A 21758-nucleotide genomic window follows, 5' to 3' on the forward strand; every position below is an offset into this window, starting at 1 on the left:
AAATTACCGACCCAACAGGCGGGTGCCAAGACCGAGTACTTCCACGCTAGTCACGCATCATAAAAGTCTAGATACCGCACGCAGGTACACTTATGCACGGACCATCGCTTGCTGAGCTCCGAAATGCGACAACGACGGTCATGATCTCAACTGATGTTGGTATGTGGTCATGGACGCTGGCTTCATGACACGATGAGTACTAGGAGATAATAGGAAGTCAGGTAACTCAAGACATCTAAGTCTTAAAACATCAACATCTTGTCGTATTGGACTTGTGGTCGCTCTTCCCCCCTTGTGTTTTCACCACGTTCGAGAAATACCAAAGTGCAACAAACCGACTGCAATCGCAGATAAAAATCCAGCATCACTTCACCTGGCGAGTTGCGGTTTGCACAGAGGATTCTTCATTTGACCATCGCATCGCATCCAACAACCACCACCATAAAATCTGAATACTATCCGGCTACATAAACGCACTGGCTTCTTGACTTGTCGAAAAAGATCCTAGTTTCGCCTCTACAACAAAACAAGCTACCGTCTTAAAGATGGCTCCCCCAATGATTGACCCCGCGCTCTTCGATCAGCTCAAGGAGAACATCGAGAAGGACGGCAGTATTCGCAAAGACCTTGAGAAAATCATCGAGGAGCTCAACCAGCATGTCTCTTATACTCAGGGAGTGTTGACCAAGATCCATTCTACTCCTCGTTCAAAGTGTACGGTTTTGCAGCCGAACTGCGTTCTCTTTCATTTACCAACTATCCGGTTCCTCCAAAGCCCTTCCCAAACAGTTTTCTACCCTGGGACTTGTGGAATGAGGCGTCACGATCATGTTAATGGTGAATTCATCAAAGTTTGAAACTGGGTGCTGACTTGCCAACTTAGATCCCGCACTGCTTGCTCAGGTCGAGGGTGGTATCAAGAAAGAGCTGGAGACTACAACTCGTCTATCCCAGTTTTCCTCGCAGTATCCTTACTACAAGTTAGTATAAACACCGGTCACTTACTTGATCCCACGAGCTGACGGATTTTCTTCACAAGGTACAACTACAAGTGGGGTCGCACGCTTCAGGATGCCATCGCGACCGTTCTACTTTGCGCCTGGTTGGGTGGCATGGGCAGCGACAGCAAACCCGGTGAGGTTGGTCGTCTCTTGACGCTGGAGGAAGTGGGCGAGGTATTCGGAGGTAAGATCTCGTGGCTTCATCTGGTCCGCTGGGAAAGCGGTCCCAGATGGCACAGGACAAACCGACGCTTACAATTCATGAACTAGTTCCCGTCAACCTCAAGGACCGTGACGCCTTCCACATCACCATCGAGGAGTATCTCCTGGCCCTCATCTCGGTCATCGAGGATCTCAGCCGCCTCGCCATGAACTCTGTGACGCTGGGCGACACAGAGCTGGCTGTGCAGATTAGCGGGTTCATCAAGGATCTTCACGGCGGGTTCCAGATGCTCAACTTGAAGAACGACATTCTGCGCAAGAGGACGGATTCGGTCAAGTACGCTGTTAAGAAGGTCGAGGATGTGGTCTATGACTTGTCTTTGAGAAACCTCATCCCGACTAAGGAGGCTCAATAGGCGATAAGTAACCATGGGTGGCAGCGATTTGAAGGTTCGGGTCATATGAGATAGCCCATCGAAGTCATGGTTGATGAGCATTTGGTCGTTGTGTATGACCCATCATCAATCTAGTCTCGGGGGTATACCCGGCTATATGAAAGCAGAGATCATCGCTTCTGCTAAACTCTTGAACCTCGGCCAGTATACCAAAATCGGCCAGTATACCAAAACCTATGAAGAGAATAACACATCAAAGTACCAAGCAAGGTTTTCTCCCATCTTTTATTACTCCTCATGCCACGAGGACACAAGTGACATCTTCACCAGAGGTGTGAGCAATCCAGGGTTAGGGGTCTGGGCTCAGGGGCTTGCAGTGGAGACCTAGTCTAACCGTTCCGCCCACCGTCGATTGGAAGCTTGGCCTGTTCATTCAACCAGCAACATTGCTTTTCTTCAACTTTCCTTGCGACAGCTGTTCGGTTCAACGACTGTACAGGTACAGTCCACTACTTCCACTACATCGACAATCACGATTGAAGCCACGAGGTTTCTTCAGCTTGTCCAGTTTTAGCTCATTCCATGCAACAATAATGCCCCTCGTGGACCCGGTAACAATGTCCTCGTCAGCAATAGTTAAGGGTACTGTAGCCCAGTCGGCCTCGACAACGAAAGCTACGTCCGGAACCCAAGGGGCAGAAGATTCGACGACGAAGACCACCGGTGCTAGCAGCTCGCTCACGACACTGCGACCCGTCCACATCAAGCAAACACCCGCTGCTCAGACCGTCCGCCATGCCTTGCCGGCCGCCTTGACCGCCTTGTACCTGCTTCGATTCGACGCCCTCGTCGCCGATCCCGTCCCAGTGATGCGTAACGCCTTGCCCGTTGTCGCGGCTCTCCAGATGACCTACGCGCTTCTCTGTCTGCCTGCGGCGGGCGAGCCGGCGTCAAAGTCAAACCGGAAACCCCGGCCGGGCGAGAAGAAGAAGGGCGGTGACATTGGGTCGAGCACGATCATTGTATGTTATGTCATGTCTCATCCTTCTCAGAGGATTAGGAGATCCCATTTGACATGTACCTTTGCTAATCTTTCGTGAAATAAATCATAGACCGCGCTCCTGGCCACCGTCCTGACCTCCGTCGCCACGCCCTTCCTCTACTTTGCCATGGTCCTCTTCGGCGCGCCCTTCCTCACACACGGATCGCATACCTTCCTGTGCGCCGCGCACCTCGCCCTCCTCACGCTCTTCCCGCTCTTCTACGTACACGGCGTCGACTCGGCCGCCTGGGCTGCGGTTGGCGGATTCCGTGCGCCGCTCGACGAGACCTTTGGCGGTTTGGTGGGCGGCCTGTTCGGCGCGTGGCTGGGTGCTGTGCCGATTCCGCTGGACTGGGACCGCGAGTGGCAGAAGTGGCCGGTTACCATTTTCTGCGGTGTTTATGGAGGATACTTGCTTGGAAGGGTCTTGGGAGGAACGCTGCTTTGGGGAAAGAGGTTTTGAATTTGAGAAGGAGGAGAAGGACGTTCGCCAAGAGCTGGGCTTCCTTCAGTCAAGGCGTCCTCTTCTGTCCCCGGCCATATCCACACGGCGGGAATTTTGGGCATGGCTTAGGTATCTTGGGGCGTGACATGGTTGGCTGTTGGACTGCTGGTAATGGTGTTGCCTTTCTGCAGGTCGGAAACACACGAGAGAACGGGGAAGCGGACCGTGAAACCATTCTTGGGGCTTGGAGGTTCGTCGTTACCCGGCACCAAGAGGATAATTCGGGAACACTTACTCTAGATAGCATGTTAATGTTTAGTGCGGACTCTGGATAAACTCATGGAGGATCCCAGGATCGTGGAAGTTAACAAATGACGGAAGGAGTCCCAAGATGCCCCTGGAGGCCGATGTTAGGAGCTGTTCTACCATCTATCGACCAATCACGGCACATCCGAGACATCACTAACACGGCAGCATCATGGAGCGCTATTCTTTCCTTCTCGATAGGTTACACGCGATACATGTTCAAACGAGAGCCCTTTTTGAAGACATCTAGGGATTATATCCCGATCGCCAGGTGGTCAAGATGAGACCTTTACACATGCTAGACTTCATTGCCCATGGGGCGGGTACACGGCAATAGCGGTTACTGCACCCCACCATCAACGGGGCAACCCCATCAGTGCAGCACCTCCAGCTTTTGAACTTTTTAGCGGGGACACTCACACCCCTGGATGGATGGACAGTCAGAGCTACCAGCTTCCGACTCCGATGAGGTCCGATCCGTAATTTTGGTGGCCGATGTGCCGGTCGATCGAGTCAAGGTTGTTTTGAAGACGGGCCCGTTTCTTCTTTCCTTTTCTAAAACTGAATTTGAAGAGAAAGAGGCACAGGTTATCAAGTGAGGTTCACCTGCCCGTTCCACGTCGTCGTCGGTCACGGTATCTCCTTCCTCTGTTAATGGGATTGGAAGTTCTTGACGTCCATATCTCAACACCGCCTTCCTTCATGATATAAAGCGAGAACCAATATACTACTTAGATCTCTTCCTCTTGAGGTAGAAGGAAGGCGCCGACACCATGGACGCCAACCTGAAAGAACACCCGCAACAAGCTCCGGTCCCTGCTACGGCGCCGGTAGCGGCCCAGAAAGCGGTTGCGAACTACAAGGGATTCGTAGCCGGCGTGTTCTCGGGCATCGCCAAGCTCACTGGTGCGTTATCCTTCGACACAATACAACAGTGACAGAAACCGTTTACCACACCTCACACCTCGCCCTTCCTCGAATTGCTGTGTATCATAAAACGTCAGTACTAACCCTTCCTCTTCTCCCAGTCGGCCACCCCTTCGACACCATCAAAGTCCGCCTCCAAACCACAGACAGCTCCCGCTTCTCCGGCCCGCTCCAATGCGTCACCCAAACCATCCGCAACGAAGGCATTCTGGGCCTGTACAAGGGCGCCAGCCCTCCCTTGATCGGCTGGATGTTCATGGACAGCGTCATGCTCGGCTCTCTGACGGTCTACCGCCAGTTGCTGCGCGACAACCTCTTCAACCCGTCCTGGCACCCCTTGCACGACCCCTCCAGACCTTTACCTTCGCACGGCCACGGCCTGGCGGGAATCCTGGCGGGCATGACGGTCAGCTTCATCGCGGCGCCGGTGGAGCACGTGAAGGCAAGGTTGCAGATCCAGTACGCGGCGCGCAAGGAGGAGAGGATGTACAAGGGCCCCATTGACTGTTTGAAGAAGGTATACACCCACCACGGCATCAGGGGCGTGTATCATGGCTTGGGCGCGACCATGTTGTTCCGCAGCTTCTTCTTTTTTTGGTGGGGCACGTATGATGTGTTTAGCAGGTGGATGAAGGATCACACCAAAATGAGCACGCCGGCCGTCAACTTCTGGGCGGGCGGGTTGAGCGCGCAGGTATTTTGGCTGACCAGCTACCCGAGCGATGTCGTCAAGCAGCGGATCATGACGGATAACCTGGGAGGAGGGATAGGTGATGGCGTCAGGAGGTTCCCGAGGTGGAGGGACGCCGCGGCCGCGGTTTACAAGGAGAATGGCGTGAAGGGATACTGGCGCGGGTTCTTGCCTTGCTTCTTGAGGGCGTTCCCGGCGAATGCGATGGCACTGTTGGTGTTTGAGGGCGTTATGAGGTCCTTGCCTTAGATGGAAACAGTATCGGCGTCGCATATTGGGATGGGTCGGGGTGATATCCAGGAAGGGTATGGCGCATGGGCGTTTGTTTGTCTGTTTACTTTTGGGTTAGATACTCATAGAACGGAGGCGTTACAGATGATTTACGAATGATTGGCAATGTCCGGAGGCCACATGTTCACATGCGCGAAGGAGAGACAGATATTGGTTTTGGCCAGAACGCCATGCCTCACAAGGAGGCGACTTGACATTTGCTCATTGAACCCCGGTTTCCCGCTAAGCACAATGCACACCCGTCCATCATATGGTATTCCCTGCCAGAAACCTCAAGTCTCCATTGATTCCCGTAGGTCATCAAATTTACTCCTCATCCTCCTCAGCCTCGTCGTTGACGACGTTGAAGAACTTGAGCTCGTAAACGCCACGGGAGGTGGAGACGACGCGGAGCCAGTCACGGAGCTGCATCTTCTTGAGGAACTTCTTGGTCCTGTTTCGCAAAAGAGTAACTGGTTAGCGCCTGCTTGGTTTCAAACGGAGGTTTCTGCTTATCGCGAGTGGTCGCAAGCGAGGGAAAACGTACAGGTACTTGAGGTAGCGGCCAGAGAGCTCATTGTGGGCAACGATCTCAATCTTGCCATCGCCGACCTGGGAGATCTTGATGGTCTCGCCGAGGTTGCCGACGCGGCCCTCAACCTTGATCTTCTCGGTGAGGAACTTCTCGAAGGCAGAGACGTCGAAGATCTTGTCGCTGGCGGGCTGAGAAGCGTTGATAACGAACTTCTTGGTGACCTTGGGGGCCTTGCCCTTGGCAGACTTCTTCTGTAAAACACAATTTGACTTAGCCTACTGCTTCACGCCATGGTCGCTCAGGACCAAAATGAAAGAGGGATGCTTCCATATCGGCTTCTGAGGATTGGGCCAACAGCAAAGCCATGGTCATGTGGGCGAACATACGGTGATGGGAGCCATTGCGTCGACGGGGATGGAGATGTGCTTGTGGGTTGACAAAGGACAAGTCGAAAGAAGGACGCAAAGAGGTGATATCCTGCGCCTTTTGTTGGGTTCTGAGGATTTGGTGGACGGAAGTGGTGAAGTGGAGGTCGCAACGCGCCGGGTGGAAATTTTTGACAAAATGTGTGGCCTGGGCTTGTCAAAATTTTAGGGCTCCAGTCGGCAGGCACAAACGCGGGGCTTGGCGGGCGGACGCACGGGGCTCCACATCGGTGATAAATGGGTCGCCCGGCCCGTTAAGGTCGTCCGGCTGGCATCCCCACCCGCCCTGTCGATCACATTGAACTCCGATTTTGCAAGAACATCCATATCCCGCATGTGCCAGTTCTCGGATTCAGAACCGACGAATGCACAGCCTGCTATTCGGGGGCCTGTTTGACGTGTTCTTTGCTTGCCGAGGTCAATGCTGCTTGAGAACTCCCTGAACTGTCGATGACCTGTCCGTTCATAGTGGCAGTTGGTCCCTTCAGTGGTCCACATCGCAGGTCGAGCACTCGCTTATGGAGTTTTGTTGGTCGTCAGCAGCAACAAACCATGCTTTTCATAAATCAAACGAAGGGGTCTCTATCTTCCCTCGGCAGGCTAGAATCGCAATCTTATAGATTCTCTTGATTTGAACACATCCAGTACCGTCCAACTCCCTGCAAAATCCTCAACAGGCATAATCAATGACATGTGATATCGTCAGGGCCGCTATGTTGCGGAGCCATTGTTTCTTGGTTTCACACCTTCGGCCACTCAAATCTTCGAACTTTCGATCACCAATCTCCTGTCCGTTGCGAACAATCCACAGACAAGCTCACGCGACCAACTGCCCAAACTTCTTCGCATCCCGAAGCCCAGAACGCCGATGTTCATACACATAGTGTATAACTTCCGCCGTACCCGGCTTGGCTGGCTTGGCCTGCCGCCCAGGTATAAAGCCGAGCCTTTTCTGCCAGCGTCAATGTCTGGGCGATACCGAAATTGTATTGCGCTTCGCTTGGAGTTGACGGTGAAATCAAGATCAACAGCTGTGGAATCGGTGATCGTTCTCGGCGTGAGCCCGCCGCGCCTGAGCTGAGCCCTTCCAAGCCTTCATTTCATGGTTAATGCGCCACACTTGTTGCGTATACCCCGCCACATTTGGCTGATTCCGGTGATGTCACTGGCTTGTTCTTTCGCTGGGCGGCTTGACCACAAGCCCTGGTTCAGGTTTGAAAGTCGTAGCTGGGTCTTGGCAGATGGCTTTGGTTGCGCTTGGCCGCGTGAGGATAGCGCTGGACGGCAAGCTCCTGACGGGCTGTAACGGCAGTTCGGCTCACCTGGCTTCGGTTACGTCACTGTTAGGACCCTTTGATTACCCACCTTAGGTTTCCTTAATTCCAAAGAGAAAACTCTCTGTTTCGAAAACATGGATGGAATCATCAGAACAAACATCCTGGTAGGGGTGTTCGTCATGTCATAGGCATTCAATGGCATGGAAAGAGGCTTTGCGATCTACCCAGCCCCGTTCGACGGGAAGACACACTGCAAATCCGTGCTGTTCCTGAGCTGTAGATGGACCACACATGTGCCTGAGCTGCGGTGTCGCGATATCGCAAAGCGGTGTAAGTTAGCGCTTTGAGGCCCTGTGGTCCTCTTCCGCCGGGATTACCCGCAGGGTTAGGATGGTTTATTTTTGATCACTTGTGAGGACTTCGGAGTCCCGGGGTCGAATCCCAGCATTCATTGTTCAGCATTGCTCAGCACTCTGATCAGGCGGCCCTCCTTCAGGTGTGTTCCCGTCGAGTACAACTCTTCGTTTCTCAAGGGAGGAATGTAGACAAAATTGGATAATAGTAAGACGGCAAACTGCTGTTGCTGAGTTTCCCAGAGTACCTAGGTACCTTGGCCATTTGTAACGGGGAGTATGGGTTGGTGTGTATGACGCATTCTTGCCGACTTCTCCAATCGCGTGTATGAATCGCCTTGAACATGGCTTGCTTTGTGCGTGAAGCTTGCGAAAGGTTGAACCATCACCTCATAAGGTTCCCTCCCTACCCGCTTGGCTCTTGAAAGGAACCGAGACACAAGGGAATCGAACGGCCCCGAGCAGCAAACCAAGCAAGGGAACGGACTGGGCAGAGAGGAAATGGACCACACCACCTCGAGAAAACCAGACAGGCACACCCTGTTCCCTGACCATCTGCCCTGCAAGAGCAACGAAGAGTCGTAAAAGGGACCCCGCCAGGTTTACATACAATTTATCTTGGCAAGGCGTAACGGCTGCTCCCCGTACATTCCTATATAATTCCTTGCCGCCCGCTTGTCTTGCTTCTTCTTTACGTCAGTCCACTCAAGCAAACAACAACAACAACAACCACCCCAACAACAAAGAACAACATCCAAATTTTCGCACTCGAGCAATCCTCCTGAACTCTTCAACCTACACAATAATCACACCAAATCTCTAATACCTTACAACATTAATCCATCACAATGGCTTTCACCGCTAGGTAAGACCTACCTGTTCCCGCCCGCTTGACGCAGCGTGCGCCATCTCTGGTTTTGAGTTCAACTTTAGGTACTAACACCTGCTCTGTTCTCCAGCGACATCTGCAAGATCATCGTTGCCATCATCCTCCCTCCTCTCGGAGTTTTCTTCGAGCGTGGATGCGGTGCCGATCTCTTCATCAACATCCTCCTCACCATCCTGGGTGTAAGCTTTCCCCGTTCCTCGTTTTCCTTCTGTTACCTGTCGCACACGACGGAACCTCTTGCTAACTAAGCTGCTTACAGTACATTCCTGGCATCGTCCACGCTCTCTACATCATTCTCAAGTATTAGATGAGCAGCGACATGACGACAAACAAGAAACACCAACAAAATTGTCTTTTCTTTTTCATTGAATGAGAAAGAGAAGGGAAGGAAAAGAAGTTACGTCGGGGGCCAAGGATGGATCCATGTATGGACATCCATGGATAGGTTGATTCCTCTCTTCCCGGCGGTTCCGGCGCTTGTTTTCGCCTTATGATACCCCTTGTCGAAACTACGGGCTGCGCCCTGGGGGGGGATTACGCGGACGGACGTTTCGGCACACATTTTGTTGCAGAGCATGAGGAAAAGCTTATAAAGTGGGAGAGGAGGAGATGAGTTTAATTGCGATGGGAGGAGCTTAGGAAGATCCTCGAAAGGGCTTACGAGAACGTGGGTTGGAACGATCGGTCTTTTTATGTAATGGAAGGAGAGAAAGCTTGAAGGGTTAACGGGCTTTTAATGACCACATGAACGCATGCATCTCATCTGATGAGCAGATGTCTTATCGCTCTCATACTGACCATTTGGGTCTTTCTCCTTTTTTTAAGCTGGCGACTCGAGAAAGAAGCTACGACGCTGGCAGGTTCAAGGGATTTAGTTGGAGGCATATCGTAGGATAAAGGCTTCCTTGACAATCGCCCCAGGCGCTTCTTCCTGCTCGCTCTATGTGATAACTTTACGCATTGCCTTTTAACTCAACTACAATGCTGCCAAATCGCTGTATTATGAGACGGTGGTAAGACGTGGGCCGAAAAGGAGAAGACTGGAAGATGCCGTAGGTTGAAGCAGGCAATAGCAACGGAAGCAGCTGGATTGAAGGGAATACTAGGCCGGGCGAGTTTCCTGTCTATGCTGCTTATGCTCGGCCAACCCTGAATGACAAGATCTGTGTGCAAGTTAGTAAAGACAATCTTCTGCTATCATACCAGGCAGGACTTACATCATTCTTGCCAACTGTAACAATTTGATCTTCGGCAACACGGATGCCCCCCGCACCTTCGACGTAGGCAATCGGCGCATCGCCCATGATCTTCCTGGCCACGTCGGCCACAGTTGAGTTCTTCTTGACCAGCACGCAGTCCCTGAAGACCGCTTTGTTCGCCGACTCATTCGCGCCCGACGTAAACGTCGTCGTATTCCTGACAGGGAAGACCGGCACCAAGCCGAGGACCTCGGCGGCTTTGGTCAACACTTGGTTAACGCCAGTGGAGCCGAATCGGTAAAGAACCATGTCTTTCAGGTTCTCTATCCTGTTCTTGTTCTTCTCGTCCAGCTCTTTCAGGCCTCCGCCGTCTGGATCACCGTCGGCTATTAGGTCTTCCCTCGTGTCAACGAACTCGCTGCCTTCTGTGTACTTGACATAGCCTTGCTTCGCCATCTTGCGCAAGAAGATTTCGGAAATCGCAGAACAGAGAACGATGGAGTTTGGGTCTTGCATCTTGGCGATCTTGGCGATGTTCTTGTCGGCGTCTGGGTGGTCGATTTTGTTGAGTGCGATCACTGTTGGGAACTTCTCGTCGGTGAAGGCTTCGACGACACGGTCGACGGTTTCCTCTGCGTACCGGAAATCAATATTAGCGCCATGCCACCGCAATCGTGCTGGTGAAATCCGCCCGGATGTCTAAAAGCAGAATCACAAACGTACCAGTCCATTCCTCCAACGGCTCCTTGAGCCCCAGCTTATCCAGCGTCCGCGCCACCACCGCAGCGGTACTGCCGTAACCACTGAACTGTCCCTGGAGTGTCTCGACCGCTGTCGCCTTGACAGCAATATGCCTCCTCTTGATGGAACCCCATTTGTTCCAAAGGTTTCCCTTGATCCAGGCCACGATCTCGGACCGCAGCCATGCAATGTCCACGGAGGGATCGTACCCACGCGTCACCTTTCCCTCGGCGTCTGTTGTACCCGAAGCGTCAACGACGTGTATCAGGGCGTCGGCGTGTCGCAAATCGTCAAGGAACTTGTTGCCCAGTCCTTTGCCCTCGTGCGCTCCGGGGACGAGACCGGCTACGTCGAGAAGTTCGATGGGGACACTGCGCTTGCCGTTCACGCAGGAACCGTAGTTGGGCTTGCACCTATCGCTAACCCCGTAGCGCGCGCAGGCGCAGTCTATTTGGAGGTAGCCGATCGCTCGTTGGGGGTCAATGGTGGTGAAACTGTGGTAGCGGAAGAGGCACTGTTGTTAGCGCAACATCCTTTGGGTCTGCTTGCGATTGTGTTCGTGGACGATGGCAGGAAAGAGAGGGCGGAAGAAGTGAGAAACAGGACAGGGTTGTCAAGTATATAGGCACCTAGAAAGTATGGGCAGAGGTGACGGGAAGAAGCCTACGGGAAATTTCCTGTATCGCGTGGCAAGCCGTATCAGCAGCCCGTCCGTACACAAGGCAAAGCCCCCATCTCCGCAGCAGAAGTGTCGGAGAGAAGAGAAGGCGAGGCAGATGTCCTCGTAAACAAGAACTACCTAGGAACTACCTACCGACTTTGGACGAAGCATCTGTTAGCGAGTTAAGCGTGCTAGATTTGCCAGCGCTTGGTTTCCCGACCAGTCCAATAAGAGGATCTCGAGGCATTTTGAAGGTCGGTTCTGGTTCGGTTGGCGATGATCAAGATGTATGATGGTTGAGGATACTGTAGGCGGTATTCGAGAAGATGTTGCGTCTAGAAGATATTTGCTAAGGCAACGAAAGACCTCGACAATCGCGCTCTGTTCTGGTGTTGTAGCGACTGTGCAATTCCAACCAGCAGCAGCAGCAGCAGCATGGAATTGGGGAGGGTGAATTGAAATTCGTTATCAGCCCCACCAAATAGAGATGCGATTGCCCCCGCCGCGCAAGACGGGAGGGGCAGTCCCTTCCCACTAAAACGCAGAGTCACAGTGGTCTTGTTTGGACAGTAAGCCGTTGCCAGGGCAATGCCAAGGGGGCGACTCGACGAAATGATTGTCGCAACACTCATTCCGAGGAAGCTGGGATGGTTTTACTAGTTGCAACTTTGAAGGAAAAGGAGTAATCGGAGATCATAACATGAAGCCAGGACCGGGCACCAAATGTGAGTGTGAATAGAGGTACTCATAGGAGGCAGTTGCGAACAACGGGAAGCTGCGGACTGGGCGTCTTAGGGTGTTATCTTTCAACGCCGTACACGGAATTACTCCATTTTACACCATCGTTACGACCGGGGTGCTGTCTAATACTGCAGTTACTTCTGTCGGTGCGGATTCACCTTCGCATTCAGTTTCATGCACGATTGGATTCGTAGATCGAGGTCAAACAAACTGTGACCCTCACTTATCCTACTTGTCAAGGAGGTTGGAAGGCATAATTATTCTGCCCGTACAGCAAGCGGTCTTCTTCGAAATATGGCACAACCCGGGCTCCCAATTGAGGCCCTGCCCGCTTGGGCTTTGCTCAACGGCATCACATTCCCACATGTCAAAGTCGCCAACATCGAAGGGAAAGGCTTTGGTGTGGTAAGCGATGGAGAGCTCAAGCCTGAGGTTCCTCTCATGACAGTGCCGAACACGCTCGTTCTGAACGTCAAGGCTGTGGATGAATACGCCAAAGAAGACAAGAACTTCAAGCAACTCTTGGATGCTGTTGGACATCATGTATGGGCGAACTGCTACAAATCAACCCCCATCCCCCTTTATATCCGGGAACTTCCGACCTTCCCCATAGACATTCTCTGGAAGACACTAGCTGACGTTATCTTTCCACACAAACAGTCAGCCAGAAGGGATATCTTGTTGTTCCTGCTCGTCCAGTTGGTGCTGGCGTCTAAGGCACATCAAGCTCCAGTAGGCGTCTCGAACCCGTGGACAGAGTACATCAAGTTCCTACCCAAAACGGTTCTGGTGCCCACACTGTGGACGGAAGATGAGCGACTACTCCTCCGAGGCACATCTCTCGAGTCGGCTGTGAATGCGAAGATGACGGCCCTCACTGCCGAGTTTGATGCGGTCCGGGAGGCCGCATCTAGCCTCCCAACCTGGAACGACGTGTTGTGGCCCTTTGAGAACGGCAATTCTCCGGCATCTCTACGTAATTGGATTCTTCTGGATGCACTTTACCGGTCTCGAGTCCTCGAGTTACCGAAGTCGGGGGAGTCGATGGTGCCATGCATAGACATGATCAACCACTCGACCTGTGCGTCGGCTTACTATGATGAAAATACCAAGGATGAGGTAATACTCTTGCCTAGACCAGATAGAACGATCTCGTCTGGCAAGGAGGTGACCATCAGCTATGGCGATGCCAAGCCGGCCGCAGAGATGCTGTTCAGCTACGGGTTCATCGATCCAGAAACAACCGTCGAGAGCCTCGTGCTCCCGCTGGAGCCATTTGGGGATGACCCGTTGGAAAAGGCCAAGCTCTTCGCGTTTAAGGACCTGCCTAAAGTCCACGTGGCTCACGACAAGGGTAGCTCTGCCGTGTCATGGGACAGCCCGTTCGCCTACCTCATGTGTGTGAATGAGGAGGACGGCCTGGATTTCCGGGTGCTGCAGGATAGCGAGGGTGGCCGACAGCTCCGTGTGTTCTGGCGAGAGGAGGACGTCACAGACCGGATAGGGGACTTTGAAACCCTTACTGAAAGTCATGAAGTGCCTACGCTTATCAAGTTACGCGTCGTCACTGTGGTTCAGGAGCGGTTACAGCAACAGCTTGAGAGAGCGCAGTCCTTTGCGGATCTCTCTTCACTCCCCACCGGCGACGTTGGCTTGTTGAGGGACGAATGTCAGCAGGCTGCGTCTCTTCTCAGGAGTATCGAAACCGGTCTTCTAGAAGTCGTCATAGAATATTTGGAGAAAGAGGTGAGAATCCACCCCCGCAAACTCCCCGGGTCTCCCCCTCACAATAATTGACAAGATATTCAGAGGCGCATGCTACTGGCTGATGAAAACGTGGTGGCATATCTCGGATCGATGGAAACTGTCGAATCCGACCTAGTTGGCGAGGAGGCGTCCAATGAGCCTGAGGATTTCAGTTGATGAACCACACATTTTGAAAAGGAGGCTGCAACACATCGTGATGCTTCTCTGATCCAAGCGTCTGGAAGTTTCTTCACTGAGGTTTTTTCCTGGGACTTTGTTTTGGTACTGTTCGGTTTGTATGCGTGAATGATACTCTGGGTGTACATGTACAGAAGCTTTACAAGCTCAAAAGAAATCGTTTCCTCCCATCAATGATGAAGGAAACTAGGCATTAATCAAACTACCGAGACTACTGCGGCGACAAGGCTGAAAGCTGGGGAGAGTTGCGGAGTTGAGGCCGATCTTGTCCTTTGGGAAGCCACTAGAAAGTGCGAAAACGAACATGAGGCGATTTAGGACATGGTTGTCCCCAACCCTACACGCCAGTTGTAGTGTAGTGTATGCTCCTGGCGCAGGATGACCACGAGTTTCATGTCGATGCATGTTGTTGAACCAGCTTTTTCCATGTCCGGTCAGCCAAATTGGTTCCGCCCAGAGGGCTTGGGAGCATCACACAATCCCATATCGCCCCGCATTTCGGCGATGAGTGGGAGAGTGGCTTGATATGTTACCGGGGCTGCGGCCAGTGATATGGCTGCGCTGACTGGGCGGTGATGTTCGTAGGATTTTTTTTCACTGTCTTTGCTGTGAGATCTTTGGTTCGGAGTTTCCGTCATGCCGGGGAATGCGGGCGCCGTATAGACAAGCACAGAAGGGATATGTTTGTCGAGATTTAGCTTACTATGCCGCGGACTCTCTCACTCACTTCTTCGAGGTTCATAGCCTTCGCTTGAATTTGCCCGAGTCCGACTCATCAAAAGTGGTGATAATGCCCGATCGAGAGCGAAAAGCAGAGGAATCCATCGCTAGGAGTTCTTGGCATTGCTCAACCAAAATGCGGGGAAGACCAACTCCAGATTCGGTGTTGCAAAGAGAAGGTTTGTGGAACATGTCTGGCAGATTTCAACCAATCAAGGAATGGAATCATTCGGTTCTGCGGGCCGTTTGGGGTTGGGTCTCTTTTACTGTGTGGAGGCGGCCGACTCCATCCCACTGCAGTGCACTGCTTTTATCTTTTGGAAGTTCGTGTGTGTGCGACTGCGGCAGCCATACAGAGTACATATCCCCTAATGCATCACCGCTCGCGTCTTATCATAAGAGCGAAGGCAACACCACCACGCAGACCGGTGGCTATTGATGATCGGGCATTTTTCTCCATCTTTTTAACCATAGTTATTGCTCACCGAATTTCTTTGGTTTCCGTTATGATTTGTGTGTGTCTCAACGACCCTGTTAGTTGACCCAACACACTGCGACGATCCACCGGTGGACCAGCCCTGGGCAGTTTTGCCTTGATCGCAAAACGTCCACGTCGTCGTCAGCGACCCCTTTTAGTGGAGTAGGTAGGTTGTTTACATCTCCAGTAGGCGGAAATGTGTCTCTCTTCGTCGTTTCCGCTGTACACCGTACCTTTGGCTTTCTGATGTCGACATTTTCTGAAGCAAAGAGGCTTCGTGTTTCGTATGGCCGCCAATGAGCCCCGAATAATAAGGTTCTGGGTAGGGTTACGGTGTGGAAACCGTTCAACGTCCCGGAGCCGATCCGAAACTCTCCCTTTTGGATGCTCAATACGCGCCTCTTCCGCCGCATATATCGACACCCAAGACAACGTATATGCAACTACCTGTTAGTTGGCCGCCTAGTCCGTAATGTCGTTGTTTCGACACTCAGTCATTTTTGCCAAACCACACAACCCTTGACTGTCCAAGGAGAAGAGGATTGTTGATCCCAAGACACAACCATAACAGTAACATGATACTGGACTCATGGTTTGCCCTGATCCTATCAACGAGGACTTCCATGTCTCTTAGAATGTTTCAATGCCCCCATTCAGCGTCACGCGGACCTGAACGAAGTCTCGCTTGACCTCGAAGTGAGGTATCCCCAACCCGAGCCATCGGTGCCCTGCACACAACGGGTTCTCGACCGTAACCTCAATCCAAGGAGGAGGCTGTTTGGCGGGTTTGGCGAGGTCCCGTCCTGTTCCTGAGAGTCCTAACCATGAAGGGTATCGTCCCGTAGTATCGCAGCAGAGGCCGTATGACGGTGCAGCTTTAATTTTGCTCAGGGTCTGGTAAGCAAAACAGCTTGGTGCCCAGCCCGATCGGGAGGATCTTGAACCTGGCCTCGCTAGTCTCCAGGTCGTAAGCAGGCCAGTGTTCTCACCATTGGCCAGTTGGCTGCCATGACCTGACGATCCATGCAGCTGAGACAACGGGGGTTCTAGGCCAGCCATGATGCCATCAAAAAACTCTTGCCAGCCCTCGCACGTCGCCGTCCCAACAAACACTGAAAAGGATGGCGTCCCTTGGTGGTTGCCCTGTGGTCCCATTCACGCCAGGAGGCGCCGGGAAGCCCCGGATTTCGCTTGAAATCCGACCACAACCCTCTTTGTGAAGCCTGGTGGAGGTTGTGGAGGTGTGCTAGAAAAAGGGGCCGGGGGCCCCTCGCGACCGCTACGAGAGAGCTGCGATTCGTCGGCTGGGCCGGGAGATGGGGATAGTGGACGGTGGATTCTCGCTCACAAAGGCCATGATGATTGGCGAATCTGGTGTTGGATTTGACGAGTAGATCCCTGCTCACCCCAGATTCTTCTTTGGCCAGGGGATGGCAATCAAATGGAGTCGATAAACGCAAAGGTAAGCAGGGTCAAGGTGCTCAGATAGGCATGCCCCAATCGCTAGTCTTCCTCACTTGCACACCGTCCGTTGCCTTGTCCACCTCACACTGGGAATCTCTGTTGATCTTCGGAGGCTTAGCAGGAATACGGCGTCGAGGCAACAGCCCAAGCGTCAAGGTGCTGTCACTGACGATAGTGTCCTGCTTTTGGCGTACATCCCTGTTCTTGCCGTCGAGGTTCCAACTTTAGAGGATCTTCGTAAGTGTACGGTAGTGCGATGTCGGTAGGTTGCTGTGCAGAGTTATGAGATCTTTCAGTGGGTTGAGTGGTGAGTAGGTATTGGGTACGTTACAACGGAAGTGTTGAGGTGACTCCTTCCTCACCGATCACCAAGAGGTAGCGGTACCAGCTACGCAAGTACAGACGACCAGGGACTCCTTCCCGCCCGCTTTTCCTCAGCGGGCATCAACCCTCGCGCCCTCGCTGCCTCGCTGCCACGCAGTGCTACGCTGCTTGCTGGCCCGCTAGCCAGTCCTGTCCCCTGGTCTCTCTTGGCTCACAGCAACACACCAGTGACCCCGTATGTTCCTTCCCACGGAATTCATCCTTAAATCACGCCGCCCCGCCTGTCGTGCTCTCCAAATCCCCCCTTTCACTGGACCGACTCGACTTTTGAAGGATTTAGGGTTCTTGGCTTGCTTTTGTCTTTTTAAGTTTCTTCACCCTTGGCCTCTTGACTTACACCATCATTACCACAATCATCACCACAACATCCTTCTACCCCCCCGACCTCGATTCACTGTGGATTACGGCAAAATCAACGTGAACAACAGACACCAGCAGCGAACTGCTCATATCAGCAACACCAACAACCACTCATCTTCAACTACTCTCTAGGCCATATCAACTTCCGACATTGGGTCTTGTGACGATTTTAGACGCATTTTATTTTACGAGTTGGTGCTGTATCGACAACCCTTGGTTACGTCCTTCGACACAAGCACTCGCCTATTTTCACCCACTACTTTGTTCTACCGGCATTATCGAATATCGACAGGCAGGGGATTCTCCCGGCCGCGTGGAAGACGCTCAAAATGCCCGGCATTCTACCCATGAAAGTTATCAAGGTGGGCAACAGCTCACAAAGTCGCATCGCCCAGGCTTGTGACCGCTGCCGCAGCAAAAAGATCCGCTGTGACGGAATTAGGCCATGTTGTTCACAATGCGCCAATGTCGGGTTCGAGTGCAAGACAAGCGACAAGCTCAGCAGGCGCGCTTTTCCCAGGGGCTACACAGAGTCGCTTGAGGAGCGAGTACGAGCGTTGGAGGCGGAAGTCCGGGAACTCAAGGATTTGCTGGACGAGAAGGACGAGAAGCTCGATATGCTCTCCAAGATGCACAGCAATCGTGCCCGGCCTGCCGAATCACCGCGAAGCACTCCGGCAGCAGAGATAAAGAAGGATTCCGGGATACCGGCAAAAGAGAACACATTCCGCGTCCAAGCATCGCCCTTGTTGCTAGGTGTCGAGAATTCGGACTCCTACTTCATGGGCGCCTCCAGTGGCCGCTCTTTTATTGGTTTGTCTTTTCCCCAGCAGTCCCCGAGAGATCCGCGTTCTTGGTAACTGACCCCATAATCAGAAACATTCAAGCGCAAAATCCAAGAGAACGGCAAGTCATGCACCGACTTCAACCCAGAGGCCTTCTTGCACATCCAGGGATGTTATCCTCTTTCGACAAAGGTGTCCCCTCAGAGCATGAGGATACCGCCTAGGCTGTTTTCTGATCGCTGTGTGAATGTTTACTTTCAAGAATGGGCGCCCATGTTTCCGGTTCTCCACAAGCCAGCTTTTCTTCGTGTCTACGAGGAATTTGTCGCGGACCCTGAAAAGATCAAGAACAACCACAAGCTCACGCAGCTCTACTTGGTCTTTAGCATTGCCGGCCTGTCTAGTGAGCAGCCTGACTTCCAACAGTTGGCCGCTTGCGAGACACAATGGCACAAGTCTTTGGAGGCCATCTTGATGGATAACACCATGCTCACTCTCCAATGCCTCATCCTTGCTTTGATGTACTGCACCGTCCGAGCCGATTACAAGCGGTTACAATACTACAAGGGCATTGCTGTGGGACTTTCTCATCGCCTGGGTTTACATCAGAGCCAGAAGCGCTTCTCCTTCGGTGCTCTGACTATCGAGACACGAAAGAAGGTGTTCTGGACTCTGTACACACTCGACTGGTAAGTGCACTCACTCACACGAGACATTGGCAATTGCTAACAGACGCAGCTTTTCTGCCGCTATCCTTGGTCTCCCGAAGCTTCTCAAGGATGAAGACGTCTATGCCGAGTTCCCATCAGACACCGACGACGAATATGTGACCGAGAAGGGCTTCCAACCAAGCCTTCCTGGCGAACCCACCAGGATCTCTAGCGCACTTGCCTTGTTCCGGGGATCCCGGATCCTGGGCAAGGTCCTTGAGAAGATCTACCCGGCTGCCACTTCGTACGAGCTCTCACTACAGCAGATGTCTTCGCTTGATGGGGAGCTCACCGAGTGGTTTGAAAACCTACCGCAGCACTTGAAGCTCAACTTCAAGCAGGATAAGCCCTCGACCGATGTGACAGGTAGCAGGTCTCCTCTCCTTGCCCTTGCCTACTATTACACTCGAATCCTCATCTATCGGCCGGCTATTGCATCTAGCCTGGGCCCGAAGGCTGCTCCTGCACTCATGTCTGTTGCCGAATCCAGCAAGAGCATTGTGCAAATTGTCCAACTGCTGGAAGAGAGATCCATGTCCTTCTCTTTCTGCCTCAACAAGGCGGACATTTTGATTGTCTGCGGTATGGCATTGCTGTATCAGACACTGGGACTCAAGCACGACAGCAAAGTGTTGAAGGATAACGAAAGACTGGTCAACGCTGTTATCAAGATCGTCACCAAGGTGAACGCTCCGGGATCCTATGATTTCAAGAGGGTCGCTGGAATGCTGGTTACCGTCGAGGAATCTCTTCCCCAGTCTTTGCCGACACCCCCTAGACAGAGCCCGGAGGCTTGTATGCCCACCCCACCGGCGCAGCAAGGGTCCCCTTCACCTTCAACTGTTGATCGTAGCGCTCAGCCAACCCTTGGCCGTCACCATAGCGCTAGCTTGAGCGAAACGGACCTTATCATGCAGCGGGACAAGCTACTCGCGATGACTATGCACCAACAACAACAACATCAGCAACTTCAACAGCAGCACAGGAACGAGCTTTACCGCGCCCGTTCTCAGACGTCATTCGATAACTTACGACAAGATGCGCAACAAGTGCGACCTCATCATCGTCACTCTTTAAGTCAAGCTCAAGTCGCCCAAGTCACGCTTATGGGACGTACATCAACTGGCACACAGGCGAAGCCAAACTTGGATTATCTCTCACTAAGCTCACCTCAGTCGCCCGTTTCCCCGGTGCAGATGCGCAGTCAACCGCATCAGCCCCAGCAGCAGCAGCAGCAGCAGCAGCAGCAACAACAGCAACAACAGCAACAACAGCAACAACAGCAACAACAGCAACAACAGCAACAACAGCAACAACAGCAACAACAGCAACAACAGCAACAACAGCAACAACAGCAACAACAGCAACAGCAGCAACAACAACGTTCTTCCACGGCATCTTCTCACTCTCAGCAAGGCCAAATGTACCCGCAGAAGACGTCAGCAGGCATGTCGACAGCTGAGTGGGAGGCGCTGGTAAGATCGTTGGACGGTGGACCGGTCAGTCTCTATACTGCGATTTACGGGGGCCCAGCTTTGGCACCCTTGGAGACGCCTTCGTCTGCTACACCAACGTCGGCCACGACATGGGGGCAAGATCCATGGGATATGTCTTCATTCAATCTAGGTGACTTTGTCCAAGGCGCTCCAACGGCACAAAGTGTTCTCAGTTTGAGTGAGGAAAGTATCTCCTCTTGCGATGATCTCACGCCCGGCGGCGACATGGGTCTGAATAACGGAAATGTGGATTATCGCAACACACTACTGCCCGTGAACTCGGCGGGCACAAACAATTTTCTTTTGGATGGACTACACGGGTATGGACTATAACGAGATAGAGGTCATTGGAATTTTTTCTGGCATTTGATGGGTGCGGGTTCTCACGATTTTTTTTTCCTTTTTTGGGTTATGACGGGGTACAGGCCGGGAAAACTATTTCTGCCATCTGGATATGTCGACAGGAAGCTTGAGGTGGGAGTTTCTGGGGTGCTCTAAATTTGCCGGGTTTCATGATTGGGAGAGGATCAACTGAAGACAGACAGGCGGACGACAGTATTCAACAGCAGTCGCGGGTGTAGCAGTGAGCCTGTAGCAGACGGGAGATAGCGAGTAAGCAAAAAGTCATCGTTATCATAAGGTTTCAAGTTCATGGATGTGACCTTGTGGAAAGCGTATCGTGAGTTTCTGTCCCACTGCTTCTTTATGCAGCTGCTTTAGCCATAGGACGGGATGCTTCATATGATGCTCGGAGGGAAGCGAAAAGCATCATAGATAGACACGGTCAACGTGACATTTGAACCCCATCGTATCCGTTCGAGGCCTTGCTTCTGGTCGTTCGCCGAGGTTTTCACATGGAGAAGGACGTTACATACCACGGCACAAAAGACCCCGGGTAGTCTCGGGTACCTGCTACAACCCATCTGATCTGATGCGCAGCGTACTACCGTCCCATTCTTCCCGCCCGTTTCCCACGTGTGCAGACTACCCTAGAAGGCGGGTAATGCGTTCTGATGCGCGCGCGGGCTTTTAGCCTGAATATGAAGTACTCTCACAGTTTCGGGGACGGGACAGGCGTACCGACGGGTTTCGATACCGAGTCCTTCTTTCTTATATCCAGCCTGTTTATCACGATAGGTGCCGGTAGGCAAGTTTCACAACAACTGTTTGTAACGTAGTCACGACCTCCCTCTGACCAAGTTCAAGGACCACAACCACGCTACCTTCTAACCTACACACTACCTAAGGAGTCGAGGCAACAGCGGGAAAGGTAGTGTAGTGTACGAAGTCCAGACAGAAGAAGCTGTCCTCGCTTGCCGCCTCGCCTCGCCTGGCCTCGAAGCCCCTGAACATCCAC

The 21758-nt window shown here is 52.6% G+C and overlaps 8 protein-coding genes across 8 annotated transcripts; 6 read left to right on the forward strand and 2 right to left on the reverse strand.

Annotated features, from left to right (window-relative positions):
• Window positions 1-145: 145 nt before the first annotated feature.
• SMAC4_06546 (uncharacterized protein) lies at window positions 146-1913 on the forward strand. The gene is made up of 4 exons (XM_003345944.2): window positions 146-714; window positions 884-980; window positions 1040-1185; window positions 1272-1913. Exons 1-4 carry the CDS (start codon window positions 546-548, stop codon window positions 1577-1579), a joined length of 720 nt encoding a protein of 239 aa, XP_003345992.1. The 5' UTR covers window positions 146-545; the 3' UTR covers window positions 1580-1913.
• Window positions 1914-1986: 73 nt separating this feature from the next.
• Window positions 1987-3407, forward strand: SMAC4_06547 (uncharacterized protein). The gene is made up of 2 exons (XM_003345945.3): window positions 1987-2580; window positions 2671-3407. Exons 1-2 carry the CDS (start codon window positions 2152-2154, stop codon window positions 3061-3063), a joined length of 822 nt encoding a protein of 273 aa, XP_003345993.3. The 5' UTR covers window positions 1987-2151; the 3' UTR covers window positions 3064-3407.
• Window positions 3408-4124: 717 nt separating this feature from the next.
• SMAC4_06548 (uncharacterized protein) lies at window positions 4125-5337 on the forward strand (the record flags this gene model as incomplete). The annotated part of the gene is made up of 2 exons (XM_003345946.2): window positions 4125-4257; window positions 4380-5337. The coding sequence occupies 2 exons, from the start codon at window positions 4125-4127 to the stop codon at window positions 5216-5218; spliced, it is 972 nt and encodes a 323-aa protein (XP_003345994.1). The 3' UTR covers window positions 5219-5337.
• A 79-nt stretch (window positions 5338-5416) lies between these two features.
• SMAC4_06549 (60S ribosomal protein eL22) lies at window positions 5417-6319 on the reverse strand. Its single transcript, XM_003345947.2, has 3 exons — window positions 6161-6319; window positions 5787-6025; window positions 5417-5693 (listed from the first exon to the last, which is right to left on the reverse strand). Exons 1-3 carry the CDS (start codon window positions 6173-6175, stop codon window positions 5567-5569), a joined length of 381 nt encoding a protein of 126 aa, XP_003345995.1. The 5' UTR covers window positions 6176-6319; the 3' UTR covers window positions 5417-5566.
• Window positions 6320-8056: 1737 nt separating this feature from the next.
• Window positions 8057-9624, forward strand: SMAC4_12752 (uncharacterized protein). Its single transcript, XM_024655741.2, has 3 exons — window positions 8057-8694; window positions 8789-8897; window positions 8978-9624. The coding sequence occupies exons 1-3, from the start codon at window positions 8678-8680 to the stop codon at window positions 9023-9025; spliced, it is 174 nt and encodes a 57-aa protein (XP_024511574.1). The 5' UTR covers window positions 8057-8677; the 3' UTR covers window positions 9026-9624.
• Window positions 9625-9708: 84 nt separating this feature from the next.
• SMAC4_06550 (uncharacterized protein) lies at window positions 9709-11719 on the reverse strand. The gene is made up of 4 exons (XM_003345948.2): window positions 11469-11719; window positions 10641-11152; window positions 9936-10549; window positions 9709-9881 (listed from the first exon to the last, which is right to left on the reverse strand). Exons 1-4 carry the CDS (start codon window positions 11564-11566, stop codon window positions 9852-9854), a joined length of 1254 nt encoding a protein of 417 aa, XP_003345996.1. The 5' UTR covers window positions 11567-11719; the 3' UTR covers window positions 9709-9851.
• Window positions 11720-12243: 524 nt separating this feature from the next.
• On the forward strand, window positions 12244-14254 carry SMAC4_06551 (uncharacterized protein). The gene is made up of 3 exons (XM_003345949.2): window positions 12244-12603; window positions 12721-13806; window positions 13870-14254. The coding sequence occupies exons 1-3, from the start codon at window positions 12355-12357 to the stop codon at window positions 13981-13983; spliced, it is 1449 nt and encodes a 482-aa protein (XP_003345997.1). The 5' UTR covers window positions 12244-12354; the 3' UTR covers window positions 13984-14254.
• A 1354-nt stretch (window positions 14255-15608) lies between these two features.
• Window positions 15609-20734, forward strand: SMAC4_06552 (uncharacterized protein; the record flags this gene model as incomplete). Its single annotated transcript, XM_066090474.1, has 3 exons — window positions 15609-18223; window positions 18287-18884; window positions 18934-20734. Exons 1-3 carry the CDS (start codon window positions 17740-17742, stop codon window positions 20732-20734), a joined length of 2883 nt encoding a protein of 960 aa, XP_065946078.1. The 5' UTR covers window positions 15609-17739.
• Between the last annotated feature and the right edge of the window lie 1024 nt (window positions 20735-21758).

This window comes from Sordaria macrospora, chromosome 2, assembly GCF_033870435.1.
Source record: "Sordaria macrospora chromosome 2, complete sequence".
Classification (NCBI taxonomy): domain Eukaryota; kingdom Fungi; phylum Ascomycota; class Sordariomycetes; order Sordariales; family Sordariaceae; genus Sordaria; species Sordaria macrospora.

Bases quoted from the DNA above. Each gene is read 5' to 3' on its own strand.
- SMAC4_06546 (XM_003345944.2), top strand. From the start codon at position 546: ATGGCTCCCCCAATGATTGACCCCGCGCTCTTCGATCAGCTCAAGGAG. The intron at 715-883 runs GTACGGTTTTGC...TTGCCAACTTAG, and splicing joins TTCTACTCCTCGTTCAAAGT to ATCCCGCACTGCTTGCTCAG. The intron at 981-1,039 runs GTTAGTATAAAC...TTTCTTCACAAG, and splicing joins TCGCAGTATCCTTACTACAA to GTACAACTACAAGTGGGGTC.
- SMAC4_06547 (XM_003345945.3), top strand. From the start codon at position 2,152: ATGCCCCTCGTGGACCCGGTAACAATGTCCTCGTCAGCAATAGTTAAG. The intron at 2,581-2,670 runs GTATGTTATGTC...AATAAATCATAG, and splicing joins TTGGGTCGAGCACGATCATT to ACCGCGCTCCTGGCCACCGT.
- SMAC4_06549 (XM_003345947.2), bottom strand. The intron at 5,694-5,786 runs GTACGTTTTCCC...TTTGCGAAACAG, and splicing joins GGCCGCTACCTCAAGTACCT to GACCAAGAAGTTCCTCAAGA.
- SMAC4_12752 (XM_024655741.2), top strand. The intron at 8,898-8,977 runs GTAAGCTTTCCC...AGCTGCTTACAG, and splicing joins TCCTCCTCACCATCCTGGGT to TACATTCCTGGCATCGTCCA.
- SMAC4_06550 (XM_003345948.2), bottom strand. From the start codon at position 11,566: ATGCCTCGAGATCCTCTTATTGGACTGGTCGGGAAACCAAGCGCTGGC. The intron at 11,153-11,468 runs GTAGTTCCTAGG...CCGCTACCACAG, and splicing joins GCTTCGTCCAAAGTCGGTAG to TTTCACCACCATTGACCCCC. The intron at 9,882-9,935 runs GTAAGTCCTGCC...ACTTGCACACAG, and splicing joins TTACAGTTGGCAAGAATGAT to ATCTTGTCATTCAGGGTTGG.
- SMAC4_06551 (XM_003345949.2), top strand. From the start codon at position 12,355: ATGGCACAACCCGGGCTCCCAATTGAGGCCCTGCCCGCTTGGGCTTTG. The intron at 12,604-12,720 runs GTATGGGCGAAC...CCACACAAACAG, and splicing joins TGGATGCTGTTGGACATCAT to TCAGCCAGAAGGGATATCTT. The intron at 13,807-13,869 runs GTGAGAATCCAC...CAAGATATTCAG, and splicing joins TAGAATATTTGGAGAAAGAG to AGGCGCATGCTACTGGCTGA.